The 20,870-nt window shown below is 44.3% G+C and overlaps 1 protein-coding gene across 3 annotated transcripts; it reads left to right on the top strand.

Annotated features, from left to right (window-relative positions):
- The first annotated feature begins 155 nt into the window (after window positions 1-155).
- LOC102958706 (valosin containing protein) lies at window positions 156-15,166 on the top strand. Of its 3 annotated transcripts, none has more exons than XM_042965201.1 (17): window positions 156-459; window positions 4,000-4,111; window positions 4,300-4,472; window positions 5,975-6,117; window positions 6,936-7,066; window positions 7,593-7,724; window positions 8,786-8,888; window positions 9,542-9,675; window positions 9,753-9,888; window positions 10,447-10,559; window positions 10,967-11,131; window positions 11,242-11,364; window positions 11,625-11,837; window positions 12,027-12,335; window positions 12,557-12,712; window positions 14,198-14,352; window positions 14,506-15,166. In XM_042965201.1, exons 1-17 carry the CDS (start codon window positions 443-445, stop codon window positions 14,609-14,611), a joined length of 2,421 nt encoding a protein of 806 aa, XP_042821135.1. In that variant the 5' UTR covers window positions 156-442; the 3' UTR covers window positions 14,612-15,166. The 3 variants fall into 3 exon arrangements, with proteins under 3 accessions (XP_042821135.1, XP_042821136.1, XP_015390504.1); XM_042965202.1 differs by lacking the exon at window positions 156-459 and adding an exon at window positions 3,324-3,387; XM_015535018.2 differs by lacking the exon at window positions 156-459 and adding an exon at window positions 3,718-3,823.
- Window positions 15,167-20,870: the final 5,704 nt, after the last annotated feature.

Below are 20,870 nucleotides of genomic sequence, written 5' to 3'. Positions count from 1 at the left end.
TGGCGTTACTAGGCGTGTTGCATCCCTGAGGCGGGAGCCAGGCCGCAGGCAAATTTCCTGATTGGCTCTGGTCCGCGGGTTGCTGGGGAGAGGCGCGTAGGGGCGGGCGGGAGTCCCCAGGGCAGGCGCTGATTGGCTGAGGTGAGAGCACCTCTCCTTCCGATGATTCGGCTCTTCTCGGCTCAGTCTCAGCGCAGCGTCTGCAGCCGTCGTTTGAGTCGTCGCTACCGCTGCCCCCTCGCGGAATCAGAGCCAGTGTATACCGTCCGCCCACCGCCCCGGTGCCACTAGGAGGAAGCGAGAAGGAGGCCGCCTGCGGGTTTGTCGCCGCTGCTCGATCCCCGCCCGGGAGAGCCGAGCCCCGGCCCAGTCGGTCGCCTGCCACCCTTCGTAGCCGTTACCCTCGGGCCGCCACAGCCGCCGACCGGGAGAGGCGCGCGCCATGGCCTCTGGAGCTGAGTGAGTGTGTGCGCGCGCCCGCCCGCCCTCTGCGGGTGCGCGCACCTGGGGACTCGCCGCGCTGGGTAGGCCCAGCCAGGCCTGGCCGTGGGCGCGTCTAAGAGGTGGAGACTGGGAAGGAAGGAGAGAGGGAAGGAGAGGAAGGAGGCGAATGAGGGGCAGCGGTCCGGGCTGGGCCTGGCAGCGCAGCCGCGCGCCCCCTAGGCCGGGCTTGTGTTGGGCCTGGGTCGGGGCCTGGGCCAGATCGTGCTGTGTCATGCAGGCCCGGCCGGCCTGATTGGCTCCCTGGGAACCGCTGTCCGGTTCTTGTGAGGTCTGCGGACCCACATTGCCGGCGCGGAGCCCCGGGGCCTTGGGGAGCCCACCTGCGATCAGGTCTACCGTATGCTGAAGGCCTTTGGTCCCCGGAGAGACCAGGCAGGCCCCATGGGCCTGACGCCCTAACTGGGCCCGGTGGGCGTGGACTTTGGGCCACGTGAAGGCCTTAGAAGGCTGGAGATCGAGGCGGAGGCTGGAGCTGGGAAGGCTTGGAGAGCTCAGGGAAGCTCACCGCCTCCCTTTTGGAGTAGGGTCGGCCTGGCCCTTGGTTTCACATCCTCTAGACCTGAGTAGTGAAGGGATGTTCGGGAGAGGGCAGGCCCTGCGTTTTTTTTCTGGCTTTCATACTTTAGGCTTGTTACTATTCACATAAGAAAGCTTTAGTCAGTTTTTCTTGATGTTATGAAACGGGTGCCGGGGAAAGAACTTTTCTTTTCTCTACTGTTTTGGGCTTTGCAAAAGTTAGAATCTCAGTTGGTAATTTGTGGGCCTTCCTCGATTTCAGCCTTTGTGGTGTGAAGGCTAGAGTTAAACTAGCTCTTTGAACACACACGGCTCCTTTCACCAAACGGCTGTGTTTAGAAACCTTGGGCTCTCCACCCCTCAGGAAAGCATCAGATAAAACCCGACCATCTCTGCCCGTTAAATTTAGAATCAAGAGCTTTAGATACTGAAGAAAAAAAAGAGCCATCCTGTGGAAACTCTTCTATGCAAATCACTTTCCTGACTTGAAGAAAATTTAGTTTTTTGAAGTGTGCTCCTTTTTCCCCCAAGTTTCTAAATGGAGATGAAGTATTATTTTTTAAAAGGACTGCTACTTATTAGTACTGATTTTCTTAGGTTATTCAGTCATTTGTTTTCAAGACTAAAAATAAAAATTCAAAATTCTTGGAACCTGGCATCATAGATGGTTTCTAACCTCTAGGTCATCTTAATGACTCTTACCTGAACTCCCTCCAAGTCCCCCGTGGCCCACTGGAGTTCTGGAAAGGGCCTGACTCATGCAGGAGACAATGGGGGATGTCCTCAAAGAACCTCCAGGACTGCTGTTGGCTCAAGATCAGGCTGAAGATCTCTTTTAAAAGTTACATCCTTTGATCTCAGTAGATAGATGTGGAAGTAAATTTACCTTAAGGGAAGAGCATACTACCCATCTCCATCGCTAGAGTTAGAAATGGTAGGCAGATAGGCAGTTTTCCTAGAATGCAGCTTTGGGGTAACTGCTGATTAGAGGCATTTGGCACTTTATTTTTCCCTAGCCCCAGTCCTATAGATCAAACAGGAGGGTGGCCAGTCCTTGGAAGACATTTTGATGGGTAGGAGAGAGGGAAAATTGATGGGTTTAAATTGCCTTCAGCTGCCACATTGATCATGCTTGTTCTATAGGGTGTTGATAAGCACTGGAAGAGTCTGCCTGCTCTGCAGCATTGTGCCCAGAGTGCTACACTTTTATGTTGGGGAGGCAAGTTTAAGCTGAGGAAACTCCACTCTTGGGAACTAGTTTTGTTTTTAATGTTTATTTTTGAGACAGATACAGAATGTGAGCAGGGAAGGGGCAGAGAGAGAAGGAGACACAGAATCTGAAGCAGGCTCCAAGCTGTCAGTACAGAGCCCGACGCGGGGCTGGAATTCACGAACCGTGAGATCATGACCTGGGCCAAAGTCTGCCGCTTAATCAACTGAGCCACCCAGGCTCCCCTCTTGGAAACTAGTTTTAAGGCCATGATTAAATATGCAGCCTATGTGAGAAGATCAGCAGAAAGCCTACAACTTTGTTTCATGAATGGGATTTGTATTTCTTTTTGGTGTGTCAGGACCCAAAGATGTAAAAGCCCCATAAGCCCTTAGCTGTTATTCTGGAGCATAGGCTTTTTTTTTTTTTTTCTTGCATTGTGAATGTATATCCAACAGGAATACTGTTTTGTTGATTGATACATCTTTAGATCATAGGACAGTGCCGGGCCTCAAATGTATACTTGCTAATTTGTTGAGTGAAGAAATGATTCATGGAAGAGATTCCATTTTATTTCTTCACTTTCTCCATTGTCTGGCCTCCCTATATTGGTTAATGTTCAGATTTTCCTGAGCCTCAGTAAGAGGAGGTACCTCTTCAAATGGAGAGCCCACTGAGTCTAGTTAGTGATGGCTGGAGGTGAGCTAGGTAAGAAGTTGGTGTCAGATGAATGATCTTCAAGGAAATGATAGAAACTATTTAGACGGTTTAAACTGAGTTTAGACTTGGGCAACCTTAGTTTGGGTGAGGGATTTGGATTTGCTCCTTGTCTCGGCATTTCTTGGTTTTGATTTTTTGAACCAACATTGTGGAATTGTGTGTCTTTGAAGAGCTTTGTAAAGCTCCTTTTGAGCTTGAGGCTCTTTTTGAAGGTTCCAGATCCATTAGTTTAGTTTCGTTTTGTTTTCCCCAAATATCATGGTCTTTATGCTTGACATTTCTGTGGTATACAGAACGCACTAGCGTTCAGCAGGTTTGGCCAGTAAAGATGGTAGTGCTAATGATTGTGCTTCATTGTCCCCAGGCTTGCTTGGTGGGACTTGGGGCCTTCCTGAGCCCTACAGGAAGTTGTCTTGCTCACTTCATTCTCCAAGAAGGTTAGCAAAGAAAGAGCTTATGCTTTGTTCTGCAGCGCTAATCATTGTGACCATTAAAACCATGTACCAGGCATTGTATTGAACATTTTGCATTCATTATCTCACTTAAGACAGTAATTCTCTAAGATAGGTACTACAGTATTTGCTCTTTACATGTGAGGACATCAACATCCAGAGAGGTTGAGTAACTTGCCCAAATTCACAATTAAGCAGTGGCAGGGTTGGGATTCAGACCCAGCGGGTCTGATAACAGAGCCCCTTTTCTTAATTGCTATTCCATATTAAGATTATTGTCATTTCTCTAATTGTTATTCAACCTCTACTTCTGTTTAGTCTTCTCAAGCCATAGTTTCCTGAGTCTGAGGGAAGATCACTTGGGGCCTTGACATCTAGGATACCAGTGCTCAGAATACCAGGAGCTGCTGGAATGGGAATTGTATGTGCTAAATGTTATTCTTCATGACCTTGGCTCAGTATCCTTTATCTGACCTCTCTGGTGTAGGGACAGCTTCATTTATCCACTATTTCTTTCCTAAGTGTGAGTTTGAGAGACTGGTGCAGCCCTTGGGGCTGTTATTATGTATTGGGACTAACTTCATTTTCTCTTTCTAGTTCAAAAGGCGATGACTTATCAACAGCCATTCTTAAACAGAAGAACCGTCCCAATCGGTTAATTGTCGATGAAGCCATCAATGAGGACAACAGTGTGGTGTCCTTGTCCCAGGTAAGTTGGGTCCAAGGTCCAGTCTTTCTTTAATGCGCTTCACTGGAGGGCTTTTCCCAGGTTTCTTTCCTCATTTTTTTTTTTGCAGTGACCACAGGTAGAATGGGGCTTACTGGGAATTCCAGCCTCCAGGGCTGCTGCTTACCCCGTGGCCCAGTGACCCAAAGGCCTTAACCTTCTTTCCTCAGCCCAAGATGGATGAGCTGCAGTTGTTCCGAGGTGACACAGTGTTGCTGAAAGGAAAGAAGAGGCGGGAAGCTGTGTGCATTGTGCTTTCTGATGACACATGTTCCGATGAGAAGATTCGAATGAATAGAGTTGTTCGGAATAACCTTCGTGTACATCTAGGGGATGTCATCAGGTGTGTGTGGGGTTCTTAGCCCCTCAGGGATGGGAGGCCAGAGACAGCCTGAATTATAGGCAGGACCCTAACAAAGGCCTTGGCAGCTGCCATTAGCAGAAGCCTCCTAGCCACGGGAAGACAACATAATAGGGTTGTGTTTTGGTTTTGATTATGCCTCCTTGGGACTTCAGAATTTACCTCTGCATTAGTTTGGCATTTCTATGACTTTCATGATGCCTTTATTTATTTATTTATTTATTTATTTATTTTGCCAGAGGTATAATTTATCACATGTTGGATCTTGGTTTAGGATGCCATTTGAGGGTGTTTGTCTACCAAATGATCTCACTTTTGTGTTGGAATAATGGCTTGTGTTGGGGCTGGAGTGAGGTGGGAGTGTGGGCACAGAAGGTGGACTCCCAAGTAGGTTTTTTGTTTTGTTTTGTTTTTTAATGTTTATTTTTAGAGAGAGGGTGAGAGAGAGTGCACGCACGTGGACACATAAGCAAGGGGAGGGGCAGAAAGAGAGGGAGAGAGAATCCCAAGCAGGCAGTACAGAGCCCAACATGGGGCTTGATGTCACTAAGCATGAGATCATGGCCTAAGCCGAAATCAAGAGTTGGACCCTTAACTGACTTAGCCACCCAGGCACCCCTCCAAGTAGGTTTTTTTTTTTATAATTTTTTTAAAGAATCCAAGTTAATCTAGAGGAGAGGCATAGTTTGAGCCAGATCCTGAATAACTTCAATCTGAGTGATTCTGGACTTAACTTTAGGCAAGAGAATTCCCTATCTTGGAGTCATTACTGGCCACTGCTATCCAGCCACCTGTTGCCTGGCCAGGAACATCTCAGATTTCCATTTTTCATGGATTCTAGGTTTCATGTAGCCTTCTTCATGGAGGTGCTTAGTCACTTTCTCAAGATGCTCTGACCACCTGGTTGAGATGATTGTTTTCAATTCTGTTTCTCTGATCCTGACACTTGTCTGACTGAGGCCTCCCTTTATAATATTGGGTTACTGATATTAGCCAGAATGGGTCATCTTTGGATATCTCTCTGAAGATATCTCACTGATACCTCCTTACTGCGTCCTCATTTTGGGAGCTTTAGATGTATGGATCTTTCTTTTGGCTCACTAATTGGGAGTGAGCAACCCCAGTAGCTTATGTTTTTTTGTTTTTTGTTTTTATTTAAGTAATCTCTATACCCAGCTTAGGGCTCAAACTCATGACCCCACGATGAAGAGTCACATGCTCTACTGACTGAGCCAGCCAGGCACCCCTCCCAGTAGCTTCTAATGGCTATAGCTGCTACTCCACCTGAATATGATTTGTCTTAGTTCTGCTTGGCTGCTCCTTTGTCCTCACTCCCACTCTATGTTCCTGCCTCTCTTCAGCTAAAGCCATCCCTGCCTTTTCTCTTTCGCTCGCCATCAGCTCTCTGTGCCAGGCCCTTTCAGACGCCCAGTGCTTGGGGCTGCAGTGTGGTTGGTAACATGGAGTCTGCTTGTCATCCTCAGCATCCAGCCGTGCCCTGATGTGAAGTACGGCAAACGTATCCATGTGCTACCCATTGATGACACAGTGGAAGGCATCACTGGCAATCTCTTCGAGGTCTACCTTAAGCCATACTTCCTGGAAGCTTATCGACCCATCCGGAAAGGTGAGAGAGAATTCTAGGGACTGAGCTTAAGCATGGTTATTTGTAGGGATACCTGGGAGTAAACCTTGGAATGTCTTTATCTCATTCTCATATAAGTGCTGACACACACATTCTGCACACATGTTCATGTGTACTCTCTCCTTCCCTCTTCCTCCCTCCCATTTTCCTGTTTCCCTACTCCCAGTTCCTGCTTCAGTAGAGTACGCTATATATATTTTTTTTAATGTTTGTTTATTTTTGAGAGAGAGAGATAGCGTGAGTGGGGGAGGTGCAGAGAGAGAGGGAGACACAGAATCTGAAGCAGGCTGCAGGCTCTGAGCTGTCGGCACAGAGCCCGATGTGGGGCTTGAACCCATGAACCACAAGATCATGACCTGAGCTGAAGTTGATGCTTAACTGACTGAGCCACCCAGGTGTCCCTTTTCTCTTTTGTCTCTAAAGGAGAACTTGGGTCCTTTTGACTGTGTCAAGTCCAAAGTGTATTTTAATATTTAGCACAGCCTGACCATTGGTGGTTGTTGAGAAAGCTTGGGTTATATATAGCCCAGAAGTCAAAATCTTTATTGGCCTCTGGACAAAGGCCAAAACATGATGTGCCAAAATCCCATAAGGTTTTGTTCAGTGCCCTCTTGAATGACAGAGGGACTCTTCACAGTTTAGTTTTCTCTTCTAACCTGATGCTTAATAAGATGGAGGTGGGAAGGGAAAAATGGCAGTGTCTAGTGAACGTGGCATTTTAGACCCCAGGTTCTGATGAGGAATTCTCACTTGGTTTGGTATTTGACATCTCTGACTGCACTTGTGTTAATTGCTCACAGGAGATATTTTCCTTGTCCGGGGTGGAATGCGTGCTGTAGAGTTCAAAGTAGTGGAGACAGATCCCAGCCCTTACTGCATTGTTGCTCCAGACACAGTGATCCACTGTGAAGGGGAGCCTATCAAACGAGAGGTGAGTTCGCTCCTTCATCCCAGTACCCAGTTTCATGATTATGAAGTGGGGCAGTCATGTGGTGACTACTAAAACTGTACTGTTTGGGACCAAGCTTCTTTCCAGAGGTGGGAAATCTCCCAACTATTCATTTCCGGACCTACATGTTACTTAGAAATAAGTGATAACCAGTGGTTTTTAAAATCTAGATTGAACCTAGAGGATCTAAGTAGTCGTAATAATTTTTGTAGAAGTGACAATTGATGATGGCATCTAGACTTTCACCTGTTTTCCAGAGTTTCCAGCTTTAGGTCTTAGGGCAGTCCTTCCTAGTAATACTAAGGACAGTCTGAAAGGGTAAAGCTATGCTAGAAATCTTTGCTTTGGGATTTTTACAGTGCTTCTTTGGGGCAGCATCCCCTCAGAAGGGAATCTTCTCATATAACAGATTTCTCTACAGCAGATTATAGAAGGATTTGGAGAAACTCAACTTTGCTGATATTTAATATTGCTGCCTTCTTTTTTCCTTTGTCTCCTCAACATTCAGGATGAGGAAGAGTCCTTGAATGAAGTAGGCTATGATGACATTGGTGGCTGCAGGAAACAGCTAGCTCAGATAAAGGAGATGGTGGAGCTACCCCTGAGACATCCTGCCCTTTTTAAGGCAATTGGTGTTAAGGTGAGCATCCTGGGCCCAGTGGGACATAATCTAGGCTGTGATCAGTGAAGGCTCGGTGTCTAATCACAGAACCTTTTTTCACACGTATTTTTCACTATTCCCTTGGATTAGAGGGGGAGTAATATATTCTTTGTGTGAAGAGAACTGTAAATTTATTAAGCTACTAATGGTCTAGAACAGACCAGGTCAATTAAGTTTTTCGTTGCATATCTTTTTTTTCTTTGTTCTCACAGCCCTTTAAAGATGTAAAAACCATTTTTATGTCATGGACCCTATAAAAACAAATCTTCATAGTTTGCCAACTAACATAGTTTGCCACTGTCTATAACAGTGCTATCCAATAGAAGTAGAAATTTAAGGAAATTTGCATTGTGAAGGGTATTGAGTCCAAAACATTTGAGAACTGCAGATCTCATTGTAACTTCCTAACCATTTCCATATCCTGGAGCACACTGAAGATGGAATTATCCCTTTCTATTATGTACCATGCCAATAATTTTATCTTCTGTGTGGGCATTTCCCATGTGCAGCCTGTGGATGAGGCCACAGAAAAGACAGCTTCAAAGAGGAAAACTTGTGGTTGGTGGTAAGGAAAAGCATTCCAATATGATAATAAATCCTGGAGGGTTGTGATTACTAGAGTGAGCCTCTGGTAATAACTCTTTCTTAGATGGCTAAGCTAGTCCTGGCCCTTGCCTGTCCAAAGTCAAGCCCTTTTGGCTTAAAGACCTCTTACTGTTTCCTAGTCCCAGGATCTTCAGACTTAGCCACACTGATTTCTTAGGAAGGTTTCTCTGCTCCTGCTCTTAGTCTTTTATGTAACTTGGAATCATAAGTGTCAGCTTTCTAAGCATATTTTCTCTGCTAATAAGAGGAGGGAGTATGATCTGAAGTAAACTGTCTTTCAAGCAGCTAATGCTGAGGGCTCCTAACTGATATTGGGGTTGAGCTCTGATTCTCACTGTCTCTAGATAGAGCCATAGTCAAACCATTTTAGAGTGGTTGGGGTTGGGAGAAGGTGGGAGTCTGAACCTAACCATACTCTCTGTACTGGTCCCCAGCCTCCTCGGGGAATCCTGCTCTATGGACCTCCTGGGACTGGGAAGACCCTAATTGCCAGAGCTGTGGCAAATGAGACTGGAGCCTTCTTCTTCTTGATCAATGGTAGGAGACTTGGTTCACCTTGTGTTTGGCTGGACCTTATTCTGAGCTGAGCATGATCAGTCTTATGAGCTGGAGAACTCATGGACATGTTTATTTATACATGTGCACTCGTGTATATTTCATCATCTTTCTTCTGCTGGGGTACATTACAGATAGAGAAGCAATAAGGGGAAGGTATTGCACTCTGGTGCCCCCTGCTCTATCCTTCCCCCACCCTTGAGAAAGATTGTGGAAAGGCCGAAAATATTTAGGGGGAGCAAGTTAAAATTTTTGTCTGCTAATTTATTTGAAAAGGTTTAGGGGAATATTGGCTGAGACCAACTGGCTCTTTGAGAATGATAGAGATCCAACTGGTGTGCTGCTTCTCCTGCTCTAGCCAGAGGTCCCAGAACATGTGCTGTCTTCCTGACACTTAGAGCTTGAATGTGAGATAGTCCTGAGCTTGCCTGATAGTTTGAGTCCTTGGCTTCTCTCTAGCCTAATCTGCTGGCTGTCCTGGGGTAGGGTCTGGTAGAGTCTATGAGAAAGTAGGCAGAGGTTACCACATTTTTGTACAGCATTTGTTTCTGGGCTGGGCAGATAAGAGATCTGATTTCTTTTGGGATTGAGGAAGGCTGTAGATTTGTCATTGGTTCTATTCCGTATCCTTTCAGGTCCCGAGATCATGAGCAAGTTGGCTGGTGAGTCTGAGAGCAACCTTCGTAAAGCCTTTGAGGAGGCTGAGAAGAATGCTCCCGCCATCATCTTCATTGATGAGCTAGATGCCATTGCTCCCAAAAGAGAGAAAGTAGGAACCTACCCAAGGGGATAATGGGGGTTGAAAGGTCCTCGCTTCACTTCTGACCAGACATCCTGTCCTGACAGACCCATGGGGAGGTGGAGCGGCGTATTGTATCACAGTTGTTGACTCTCATGGATGGCCTAAAGCAGAGAGCACATGTGATCGTCATGGCAGCAACCAACAGACCCAATAGCATTGACCCAGCCCTTCGACGATTTGGTAAGGACCCCAAATTTTTTTCAACCCTGTTCTTCCTCATAGATTATAGCTCTGCTGAACTTAATCTTTTTGATTCCATGTCTGTCCTTCATCTTAAGTCACCTAATCCAGAGGATTCCTTTTTTTTTTTTAATTTATTTCTGATAGAACGTGAGTGGGGGAGGGGCAGGAAGAGGGGGACAGAGGATCCAAAGTGGGCTCTGCATTGACAGCAGCAAGCCCGATGTGGGGCTCAAACTCACGAACGGTGAGATCATGACCTGAGCCAAAGTTGGATGCTGAACTGACTGAGCCACGCAGGTGCCCCAAATGCTGAGGATTTCTTGAAGCTCCTTGCAAGTGATAGGTCGCAGGGTCCTTTCCCTTATCCCATGTCCTATCTAGGGTGACCAACCATCCTGGTTTGCCTGAGACTGAGGGGTTTCCCAGGACATGTAACTTTCAGTGCTAACACCAGGACAGTCCTGGGCAAACAGGGATGGTGGTCACCTTAGACCTGTTCCTTTCTCTCTCTGGAATAGAAATGAGCCCTGTCTGTGTTCATACACTGTCCTGCAGGTCGCTTTGACAGGGAGGTAGATATTGGAATCCCTGATGCTACAGGACGCTTGGAAATTCTTCAGATCCATACCAAGAACATGAAATTGGCAGATGATGTGGACCTGGAACAGGTGGAGTGATAATGAGGGGTGGCCCAGAGTTAGGATGTCTGTTTCTAGACAGTTGAAGGGAACTGGGTAAGGACACAAGCTCAAGATGTAAAGAGACTAATTTTGATTCCTGGGTGAGGGAAAGGAAGTGATTTGAGATTGAATTCAGGAAACTGGAGTTGGTGTGTTCTCGGTTGACACCACATTAGAGTAAACTGGAACTTTGGGGTCGGCTTTATTTCTAGGCCCCACGTCCAGGCTTGACTACTTAAAACCCAGCCAGTGAAAGAACTGCTGGTATGTGTTCAGGGAAATGGGAAGACCCACAGATAGGAGTCAGGGTAAGGGGCCAAGATTTTGTTGTCTCTGAGCCTCCTAAGGCATCTAGGTCTTAGACACAGAGTAGTAAGTAGCTCTTCTCTCTGCAGGTAGCCAATGAGACCCACGGGCATGTGGGCGCTGACTTAGCAGCCTTGTGCTCTGAGGCTGCTCTTCAGGCTATCCGCAAGAAAATGGATCTCATTGACCTAGAGGATGAGACCATTGATGCTGAAGTCATGAACTCTCTGGCAGTTACTATGGATGACTTCCGGGTAAGGATTGCACCCCCATCTCAGGTACACACACATGCACATTTTGACCTCACCTGGCAAGTCTCATCCCCAGCTGTTTTTTTGTTTTTGTTTCTCCTTTTTCTTCTTAGTGGGCCCTGAGCCAGAGCAACCCATCAGCACTGCGGGAAACTGTGGTGGAGGTACCACAGGTAACCTGGGAGGATATTGGGGGCCTGGAGGATGTCAAACGTGAACTTCAGGAGCTGGTCCAGGTAGGGTAACTTGGTCCAGCGTAAGTTACTGCCTCAGAACAACGTAATTGAGCTTAGATGGTCTTGGGGTGTTGGCGGTTATTACAGGAATTGTGAGAGCATAATTCATGAATATGTTATTCTCAGTTTGGAGACACTAAGGAGCCTGCTCCTAGAGAGCCTGATCTTATACCATGTTGTGGTTGGGAGGGATGCTACTGTTCATTAAGTTTGTTTTAAACTGGGTGGGTATCCTGAACCCTCTTTCCTTTTCTTCCTAGTATCCTGTGGAGCACCCAGACAAATTCCTCAAATTTGGCATGACACCCTCCAAGGGAGTACTCTTCTATGGACCTCCTGGCTGTGGGAAAACCTTGCTGGCCAAAGCCATTGCTAATGAGTGCCAGGCCAACTTTATCTCCATCAAGGGTCCTGAGCTGCTCACCATGTGGTTTGGGGAGTCTGAAGCCAATGTCAGGGAAATCTTTGACAAGGTGAGTTAGAAGCAGCTGATTTTTCTGTTCACTTGCTTGGCAGCAAGGAAGCTATTTCTTTGGGAGAACTGAAATCATCTTGTTCTGGCAGTTCAGCTGGGGCAGTAAAGGTCACTTTAATTTCCTTTCCTTCTTAGGTCTGAGAGACCCAGTTGTGCTAATGCTTGAGTTCATCTGTCTCTCCCATAGGCCCGCCAAGCTGCCCCCTGCGTACTATTCTTTGATGAGCTGGATTCAATTGCCAAGGCTCGTGGTGGTAACATTGGAGATGGTGGTGGAGCTGCAGACCGAGTCATCAACCAGATCCTGACAGAAATGGATGGCATGTCTACAAAAAAGAATGTGTTTATTATTGGGGCTACCAATAGACCTGACATCATTGATCCTGCTATTCTGCGACCTGGCCGTCTTGATCAGCTCATCTATATTCCACTTCCTGATGAGAAGTCCCGTGTTGCCATCCTCAAGGCCAACCTGCGCAAGTCCCCAGTTGCCAAGGCAGGTGTAGCGCTATTGGTGATGTGCACTTTTATGAGTGCTCAGCCTAGTATGGAGTTTGGTTCCTGCAAAAGATTCCATTGGGGATTTCTAGGGTTAGCATTGTAAAGGGAGAATGGAAGATTTGACAAAAGATGGGACAAACTAAAATTAGGAGTGCTTGGAGTATATTACAGGGGAGGAGAGGCTAAATGCTAAGGTAGTTCTATTGCTTCTTTTAGGATGTAGATTTGGAGTTTCTGGCCAAGATGACTAATGGCTTCTCTGGAGCTGACCTGACAGAGATTTGCCAACGTGCTTGCAAGCTGGCCATCCGTGAATCCATCGAGAGTGAGATTAGGCGAGAACGGGAGAGGCAGACCAACCCATCTGCCATGGTGAGTCTGCAACTTTTCCCCATATGTGCCTGTTGTGGGGACCCAGGGACAATCTCTACCATGCTCTATAGAGTTAAGAGTGTAAGGTTTTGGAAAGATATCTGACCGATGCCCTGTTAGCAGGGCATCAAAAAGAATGAATACTGAGGGTTAATCTTTTCAGTCTGGAATTATAAAGGCAGAAAAGATATAGGTAGTCTATATATACTCTGAGGTAAGCTCTATGAAGGAAATCAAAATATGATTATGTAGATAAACAAATAGAGCAGGATTTAGAACCTGGGATCCATAGACCTGTCCTTCATTGGTGGTCCATGGATCTCCTGAAATTAAATGCAGAATTTGGTGTGTGTCTGTGTGTGTAAGCTTCGTAAAGATAAGGAATCTATATTATCTTGCATATTTCCCACTCTATCTTGGCATCATGATAGAGACTTAATGAATGAATAAATACATGAATGAAAGGCTTCTTTACCTTTTGTAGGGGTTCTGAGACATCCCTTCTTCTTCCCATAAAAGCTTAGAATGTATTGATATGGTTAATGCTATGGAGCACTCTCATAAATCACAGCAATTGGAGTGGCTTCTCAGTGGAAGAGATAGGGTTTGAGCCAGCTTATGAAGGGAGAGTGTAAAGGCTAAGGAAATAAGTATCCCAAATAACTGGCTCAAGAAATAGGATTGCAGGAATTGGGGAAAACTGGGGTAGATTTAAGAGGGCATATGTTACTGGAAGTAAGGCCACTAGGTAAAGCATAATGTGGATGTGGTAAGCACTTTTTTACCTTTTTAAAATTTAGGGGTTTTGTTGTTGTTATTAGAAATTGCTTATTTATTTTTAAAAGTTTATTTATTTTGAGAGAGAGAGAGAGAGAGTGTCTGAATACGCAAGTGGGGGAGGGGCAGAGAGAGGGAGAGAGAGAATACCAAGCAGGCTCTGTGCTGTCAGTGCAGAGCCCAACATGGGGCTCAAACTCCTGAACTGTGAGATCATGACCTGAGCCAAAATCAAGAGTTGGATGCTTAATCAACTGAGCCACCCAGGCGCCCCTGTTAATTTTTAAAATTTAAGTTTATTGAGATACAATTCACACATAGTAAAATTCACCGTTTTAATGTATAGTGTATCTGTGCATCTTGACAAATGTATTTTTAAGTTCTATAACTACTACCACCATTCGGATAAATTTCTGTCATCCCAGAAATTCCCTCCTGTCACGTTTTAGTCACTTTTTTCCACCCTAAGCCCCTGGCAACCACTCAGATGATTTTGTTCATACAGTGTTGCCTTTTCCAGAATGCACTGACAGGTTTTTAAACAGGGCACTGATGCAGTTTTAGGAAGATTGGCCTTGCAACTTATTCAGGGTGGATTAGAGAGACAGGGAGACCAAAAAACTGCTACAGTAATGGGGGGCAGGAAGGTCAGGGAAGGAATCCAGGCTGGATTTGAGCTCTGATGGTCTGTGTTTACCAACCCTGCAGGAGGTAGAAGAAGATGATCCAGTGCCTGAGATTCGCCGAGATCACTTTGAGGAAGCCATGCGCTTTGCTCGCCGTTCTGTTAGTGACAATGACATCCGAAAGTATGAGATGTTTGCTCAGACCCTTCAGCAGAGTCGGGGCTTTGGCAGCTTCAGGTAATTATATTGCAATGGGCAGTACTTAAGTTGTCTTAGGAAACTGTACAACCAAGGTTGTGGGAGTCCTAAGGAGGCTGGAGGGTTAATTGTGAAAGTCCCACACAGGCCCCGTCCTAACCCTCTTTTTTGGATCTGCTCTTGTGCATACAGATTCCCTTCAGGAAACCAGGGTGGAGCTGGCCCCAGTCAGGGCAGTGGAGGCGGCACAGGTGGCAGCGTGTACACAGAAGACAATGATGATGACCTGTATGGCTAAGTGGTGGTGGCCAGCATGCAGCGAGCTGGCCTGGCTGGACCTTGTTCCCTGAGGGTGGGGGCGCTCGCCCAGGAGGGACCAGGGGTGTGCCCATGGCCTGCTCCATTCCTCAGTCTGAACAGTTCAGCTACAGTCAGACTCTGGACAGGGGGTTTCTGTTGCAAAAAAATACAAAACAAAAGCGATAAAATAAAAGCGATTTTCATTTGGGAGGCGGAGAGTGAATTACCGACAGGGAATTGGGCCTTGGGCCTACGCCATTTCTGTTGTAGTTTGGGGCAGTGCAGGAGACCTGTGTGGGTGTGAACCAAGGCACCACCGCCACTCCCCACAGTAAAGCATCTGCACTTCACTCAGTGCTACTCAAGCCCTCCCTTCTTCCCTCTACCCAACCTGGGCAGGAGGATGAAGGGCCACAGTTGCTGGGTGTTTATATAGAGTAGGTTGATTTTATTTTACATGCTTTTGAGTTAATGTTGGAAAACTAATCACAAGCAGTTTCTAAACCAAAAATGACATGTTGTAAAAGGACAATAAACGTTGGGTCAAAATGGAGCCTGAGTCCTGGCCCCTGTGCCTGCTTCTTTTCCTGGGAAGGGCCTTGGGCTACCCCTTACTGTCAAGGCACTCTTCAAATGTGAAATCCTGAGAGTAAGATTGCACCCTCTTCCCCTCCTGATTAACAGTGGTATGAACTGCTGCCTTGCCCCATGCCTGCATTATCACTGGATAGGATAGCAGTGGAGGGGTGTGCAGCCTGAAGAAGCTCTAGTTGTGGAGAGTATGGCATTTTCCACCTGTGTTTGATGTGGATGGTAAGGCTAGGCCTGCAGAGCTCTCTCCCTTTTTCTGACCAAGGACTGAATTGGGATGCCCTCCCAAAATCTTAAGGGTTGTAGAAAGAATTTCTGTCTGCAGTGGATGTTCTTTTGAACATCTAAAAATCCTAAACACTCATGCTGTGGTTGAGGGTCACGTACAATTATGTCCACTTTATGTAATTTGTATTATAAAAAAATAGTTTTTTTCTAATATAAAATTCTAGTATTGAATGTGTTTTTTTTCTAAACTTAACATCCTCCCCTGCTCACAGTTTTTCAGATGATTGCTTGCATAGTTTTGTCCACCTCCCAGTATAGAATATCCTTTTTGTTCAACAGGTACCAACATAATCACTTAGTGCTTTTGGGATCAGTACTGTGATACTGTGATGCCTTACCCAGAGAGGAGTATGGTGCAGAGAAGATAATCCCGAGTCAAAATTTTATTGGTCATCCTAGTGCTTATACCAGTCTCAGGTATGGGTTATAAAGATAGATAATCTACAAGGACATGAGATCATTATATTGGCTGATGAAACTGGACCATTTTGAATTCATGTGCTGTGAAATAGATTTTTGTATGTTGGAGATTTGGGTTGACTTTCCTTTATTTTCCATGACACTTTCTCTACCACATTCTGTCTTTGGTCCTCTTCTGGTTTTCCCACCATTTAGGTGTCCTGATGGCTAGCCTTCAGTCCTGTTTCCACTTTGAACATTGTTATTCTGTCTCATCCATGTGGCTCATCCCTGTGGGTTGGCAGCCTAACCTCATTGTGGGTCAAAGATAAGATCTTTTGGGGGAGAGACATTTGGTTGGTACCTCTGCATCCAGCTATAGGAACAGAATAGAAGGCAAGTACTATTACCCTACGAAATATGTAGAGATACTGGTTGATATGTGAGAAATTTGTATTGGAATGATTGGTTGGTTTTTACATGTCACACAAAGCGTGTCTATAGAAGACAGCGCTATAGACTCTTCAGGAAAAGCAAGAGCAGACTTGCAGTGAGAGGACTAGTTCTAGTTCTGGCACTTGTGTTTATAGCCATGTAGCTTTGAACAGGGCACTTAGTTCTTTTGGAGCCTCTGGTAAAGTGATGAACATTCTTTTGGAGCCTCTGGTAAAGTGATGAACAGTGCTTTGTAAACTGTAGAAAGCAGGGTGGGGGACTGTCAGCTTACACACCTGCAGATGCCTGCATGCTTAGACCAAGAGGCAGGTCATACAGGCAGTCCATCTTTTCCCTTGCAGTGTTCCTAGAAACAAATTGGATTTTGTAGCTTTACTGTAGCTAATCATTTCTTCCATAGGGCAAATGCTACAATTTGAAGATGGATTTTTTAAACGTTTATTTATTTTGAGAGAGAAAGTGCGAGTTGGGGGTGGGGGGAGAGAAAGAGAATCCCAAGCAGGCTCCACGCTGTCAGCGCAGACCCTGATAAGGGGCTCGATCCCAAGAACCCTAAGATCGTGACCTGAGCTGAAATCAAGAGTTGGACACTTAACTGAGCCAGCCAGGTGCCCCTTGAAGGTGGATTTCTAACTAAAAATATGGCATGAAACATTATAGAGTATCAACAGTATATCACAGGGGCAAAAGCAAAGATGGAATTATAAACCTGACATCTTAAGATATATTTGGATCCATACTGATCTACAAGTTTCTGTGAGAGGCTCTAGTCATGCAATAATCCCCATGAGGAACACAGGCCTGCCAGTCATTAATTAGACTGAACTGAGGCGCATGTTAAGTGGTTTGTTACTCTTGTCCATCCGTATAACCTACTGAAGACTTAATTAAAAAAGACTTAAATAGCACTTTGATTTTTCATAAAACTACCCAGATGTGCATAGACTCATGAAATGTCCCTGTGTCAAGTAGAAATTTAGAATTGCATGGTCTTTGGGGTACTGGCTGGCTCAGTTGGTGGAGCATGCAACTCTTGGTCTCAGGGTTATGAGTTTCAGTCCCACGTTGGATGTGGAGCCTATTTAAAATGAAATTTAAAAAATTGCATTGTTTTTGAGACTATTTTGGGAGAATAGTGAGATAGAAAGAAAATACCTTCATTTCCACTCCTGGCCAGCAGGTGGTGAGTTTTGGACTTGGACCCTGTAGACAGGTTTGGGCTAAACCTTTGGAACAAAAGAGTGACAGGAGGCAGAGGGACAGCATGTGCCTTCTGTTTTTCTCAACTAAATATATGGAGTAGAGGGAATATTGTAGAATGGAAAGAGCACTAGATTGGGAATGTGGATTTGACCTCACTGAACCATAACTTTTTTTTTGAGGGGCTTGATTATCATACTATCAGGGAATTGGAGTGGTGAAAAAGGTACAAATTATAGGGCTGCAAGGAACGGGAAACCATACCAAGACAGGAGAATCAGAAGGCTCTGGAGGTGTTAGGGGGAAAAAAGCCTCTGGAAGCAGTCTGAGCTGGGCATTAAAGGAATGTGTGAGACTTGACATGGAGAAGTAGGGGAGAGCAGTCTGAGCAAAAAGCACAGAAGTTAGAAAGTACAGAGCATGCTTAAGAAGCATCAGTTGACTAGCAGGGGAGTGTATTTGGAGAGGTCAGCCACCTCATAAAGAATCTTAAATTCCAGGAGTGAAGTTTATTTTTTTGAAGATTTTAATTTTGAGACACCTTGGTTTCCCAGTCTGTTGAGCGTCCGACTCTTGGTTTCAGCACAGGTCATGATCTTGCGCTTTGCAAGATTGAGCCCCGTGTGGGATTCTTGAGCTGACAAACACAGAGCCTGCTTGTGATTCTCTCTCTTCCTCTCTCTGCACCTCCCCTGCTCGTGCACATGTTTTCTCAAAATAAATAAACTAAAAAAATTTTTTAAGTAATTTCTACACTGAACATGGGCTTGAAGTTACAAACCCAAGATCAAGAGTTGCATGCTCCACTGACTGAGCCAGTCAGGTGCCTTAAGTTTATTTTAAAGATGTGGGCTTTCTGTGCAGTTTAGGCAGGGAAGTGACAGATTTCAGTGCTAGATAGTTCACTTTTTATTTTTTTAATTGTGGCAAAAAAAAAAAAAAAGCACACCTATCCAACAATTTCCAAGTGTACATAGTATTGTCAGCCATATGCACATTATGCATGGACAAAAAAATTTTTAAAGTAATCTCCAGCCCAACATGGAGCTCCAACTTACCACCCAGAGATCAAGAGTTGCACCACCCTACTGACTGAGCCAGCCAGACACCCTGACAATTCACTTTTTAAAAAACCTGTTTTTATAGAAGCAGTAATGTGCATTGTAGAAATTTAGAAATATATAAGCAAATTATTAAAATTAATATTCCCAGAGATCATCTTAATGACTTTAGTTTATATCTTTTGGTGCATGTAAATACATGGTACTGGTTTTTTTTTGTTGTTGTTTTTTTGTTTTTGTATGAGAATGATGGATGAGATGAGGTGTTTTTTTTTTTTCCTTTTTTTTTAATGGATTCTTTACTTTCTTTAAAATGTCCATAAAATCACATGCTTCCATGTCATGGAATCACTGAATCATATTTCAAGAAAGGGTTTGGTAATTATACCATGACAAAACAAATTTATGTAAAAATTGAATCTCAGATACTATATTCTAAAACAAATATACTTCATTTGTTTCTTTAATACCTAGTCTTCACTGTTAACAGTCTCAACTGTTAACTAGAACAATCACTGTAACAAAAAATTTTGAAATTAGGGATGACATAGGAGATTCATGACTGTTCTTAGCGTATATGTAACCAGAACTGTATTTACGTTTACAATAGATGGGGCATGCATAGTCTTCTGCTTGTGGGAACTTGGCCCCACTTGACTGGCCTTTATTCGTTGTACCCTTATGGTCTACATGTGGTATTTTTAAATCAAAATGAGATTATATTGCTTTATATCTTTTTTAAGTCAATCTCTACCATTTCCTTATTTCCTTTTAGTAAATTTTCATTTAATCTGATACTCATACCGTATTCAGTTTCCCAAGTGATCCAAATATGTCATATATATATAATATACACAAATATATATATATTTGTGTGTGTGTGTGTGTGTGTGTGTGTGTGTGTGTGTGCGCGTGCGTGCGCACGCACACACAAAAGGAATTTAATCTCCCTTTTAAGCACCTTTATTAGTGGGTTTTGTCATTCCCACTTCTTGGCCAAACCAGTATCCATTCTAGGATCACAGGTTGCATCTGTTGTGTTCCTTTATTCAAATGTGTATGACACTTGTTGAAGAGATGGGGTGAGTTGACCTCCAGAGAATTGTAACCATGTGGAGGATGGATTAGAAAGAATAGGGCAACCAATCTGGTGAGAAATGACTGAACTAAGACAGTGATGGTGGAAATGGAGTAGTGGAAATGGATTTGAAGTGCATTTCATAGGTGTAATTGACAGGGTTAAAATTGACTAGATTAGGACGTGAGGGGAAGGGAGGAGTCAGGGATGACAGGCTTCTGACTTGAGTATTGAGATGGATGTGATACCCTTCAATAGGAGTGGGCATACTGGAGGAAAAGGTTAAAAGGGAAAATGAATTTTGGACAAGCTAAATAGGAGATGATATCTAGTAGGCTATTGGATATGTGGATCTGAAGCTTAGATAGAGATGCTTTAAAAATGAGCCATATTTTGTCAATGAGAAAGAATGAAATCTGGCCATTTGTAACAAAGTGAAGGGAACTGGAGAGTGTTATGCTAAGTGAAATAAGGCAGAGAAAGACAGATACCATATATTTTCACTCATATGTGGATCCTGAGAAACTCAACAGAAGAATGGGGGAGGAGAAGGGGGGGAAAAGTTACAAAGAGGGAAGGAGGCAAACCATGGGAGACACTTAAATACTGAGAATAAACTGAGGGTTGATGGGAGGTGGGGGGGGAGGGGAAAGTGGGTGATGGGGATTGAGGAGGGCACCTGTTGGGATGAGCACTGGGTGTTGTATGGAAACCAATTTGACAATAAATTTCATTTAAAAAAATTTAAAAAAAAATTTAAAAATGAGCTGTATTTTGAAATATGGCACTTAATGAGATGAGTTCAGGACATTTTTTTAAATGGTATTGGTAAAAATGGACCTGTATTTTGGGGTGGGGTAGATTCTCACATCATACTCAAAAAGTAACAATCTAAACATTAAAACTGTAAAAGCACCAGAAGAAAGTATTTTGGAAGTCATAAGGAAAATGTTGGTTGATTTCATTACTTTAAAAAATGTTAAATTTTGGTACAGTAAAAGTCACCTTAAAATTTGAAAATAAGCCACAGATTGGGGAAAATATTTGCAGTATGCATAATAGGTTGAGATCTCTGGTAAGCAGGATAATATTCCTTCCAAGATGTTCACATCCTAATCCCTGTAACCTGTGAATATATTATTTTACATGGCAAAGGAATTAAAAGTTGCAGATAGAATTAAGAT

Source organism: Panthera tigris, chromosome D4, assembly GCF_018350195.1.
Source record: "Panthera tigris isolate Pti1 chromosome D4, P.tigris_Pti1_mat1.1, whole genome shotgun sequence".
In the NCBI taxonomy this organism is placed as follows: domain Eukaryota; kingdom Metazoa; phylum Chordata; class Mammalia; order Carnivora; family Felidae; genus Panthera; species Panthera tigris.
This window is presented reverse-complemented; position numbering and strand designations above follow the sequence as displayed.

Coding starts and splice junctions, on each gene's coding strand:
- LOC102958706 (XM_042965201.1), top strand. Junction 9,889..10,446: donor CCCAGCCCTTCGACGATTTG/GTAAGGACCCCA, acceptor ACTGTCCTGCAG/GTCGCTTTGACAGGGAGGTA. Junction 11,132..11,241: donor TTACTATGGATGACTTCCGG/GTAAGGATTGCA, acceptor TTTTCTTCTTAG/TGGGCCCTGAGCCAGAGCAA.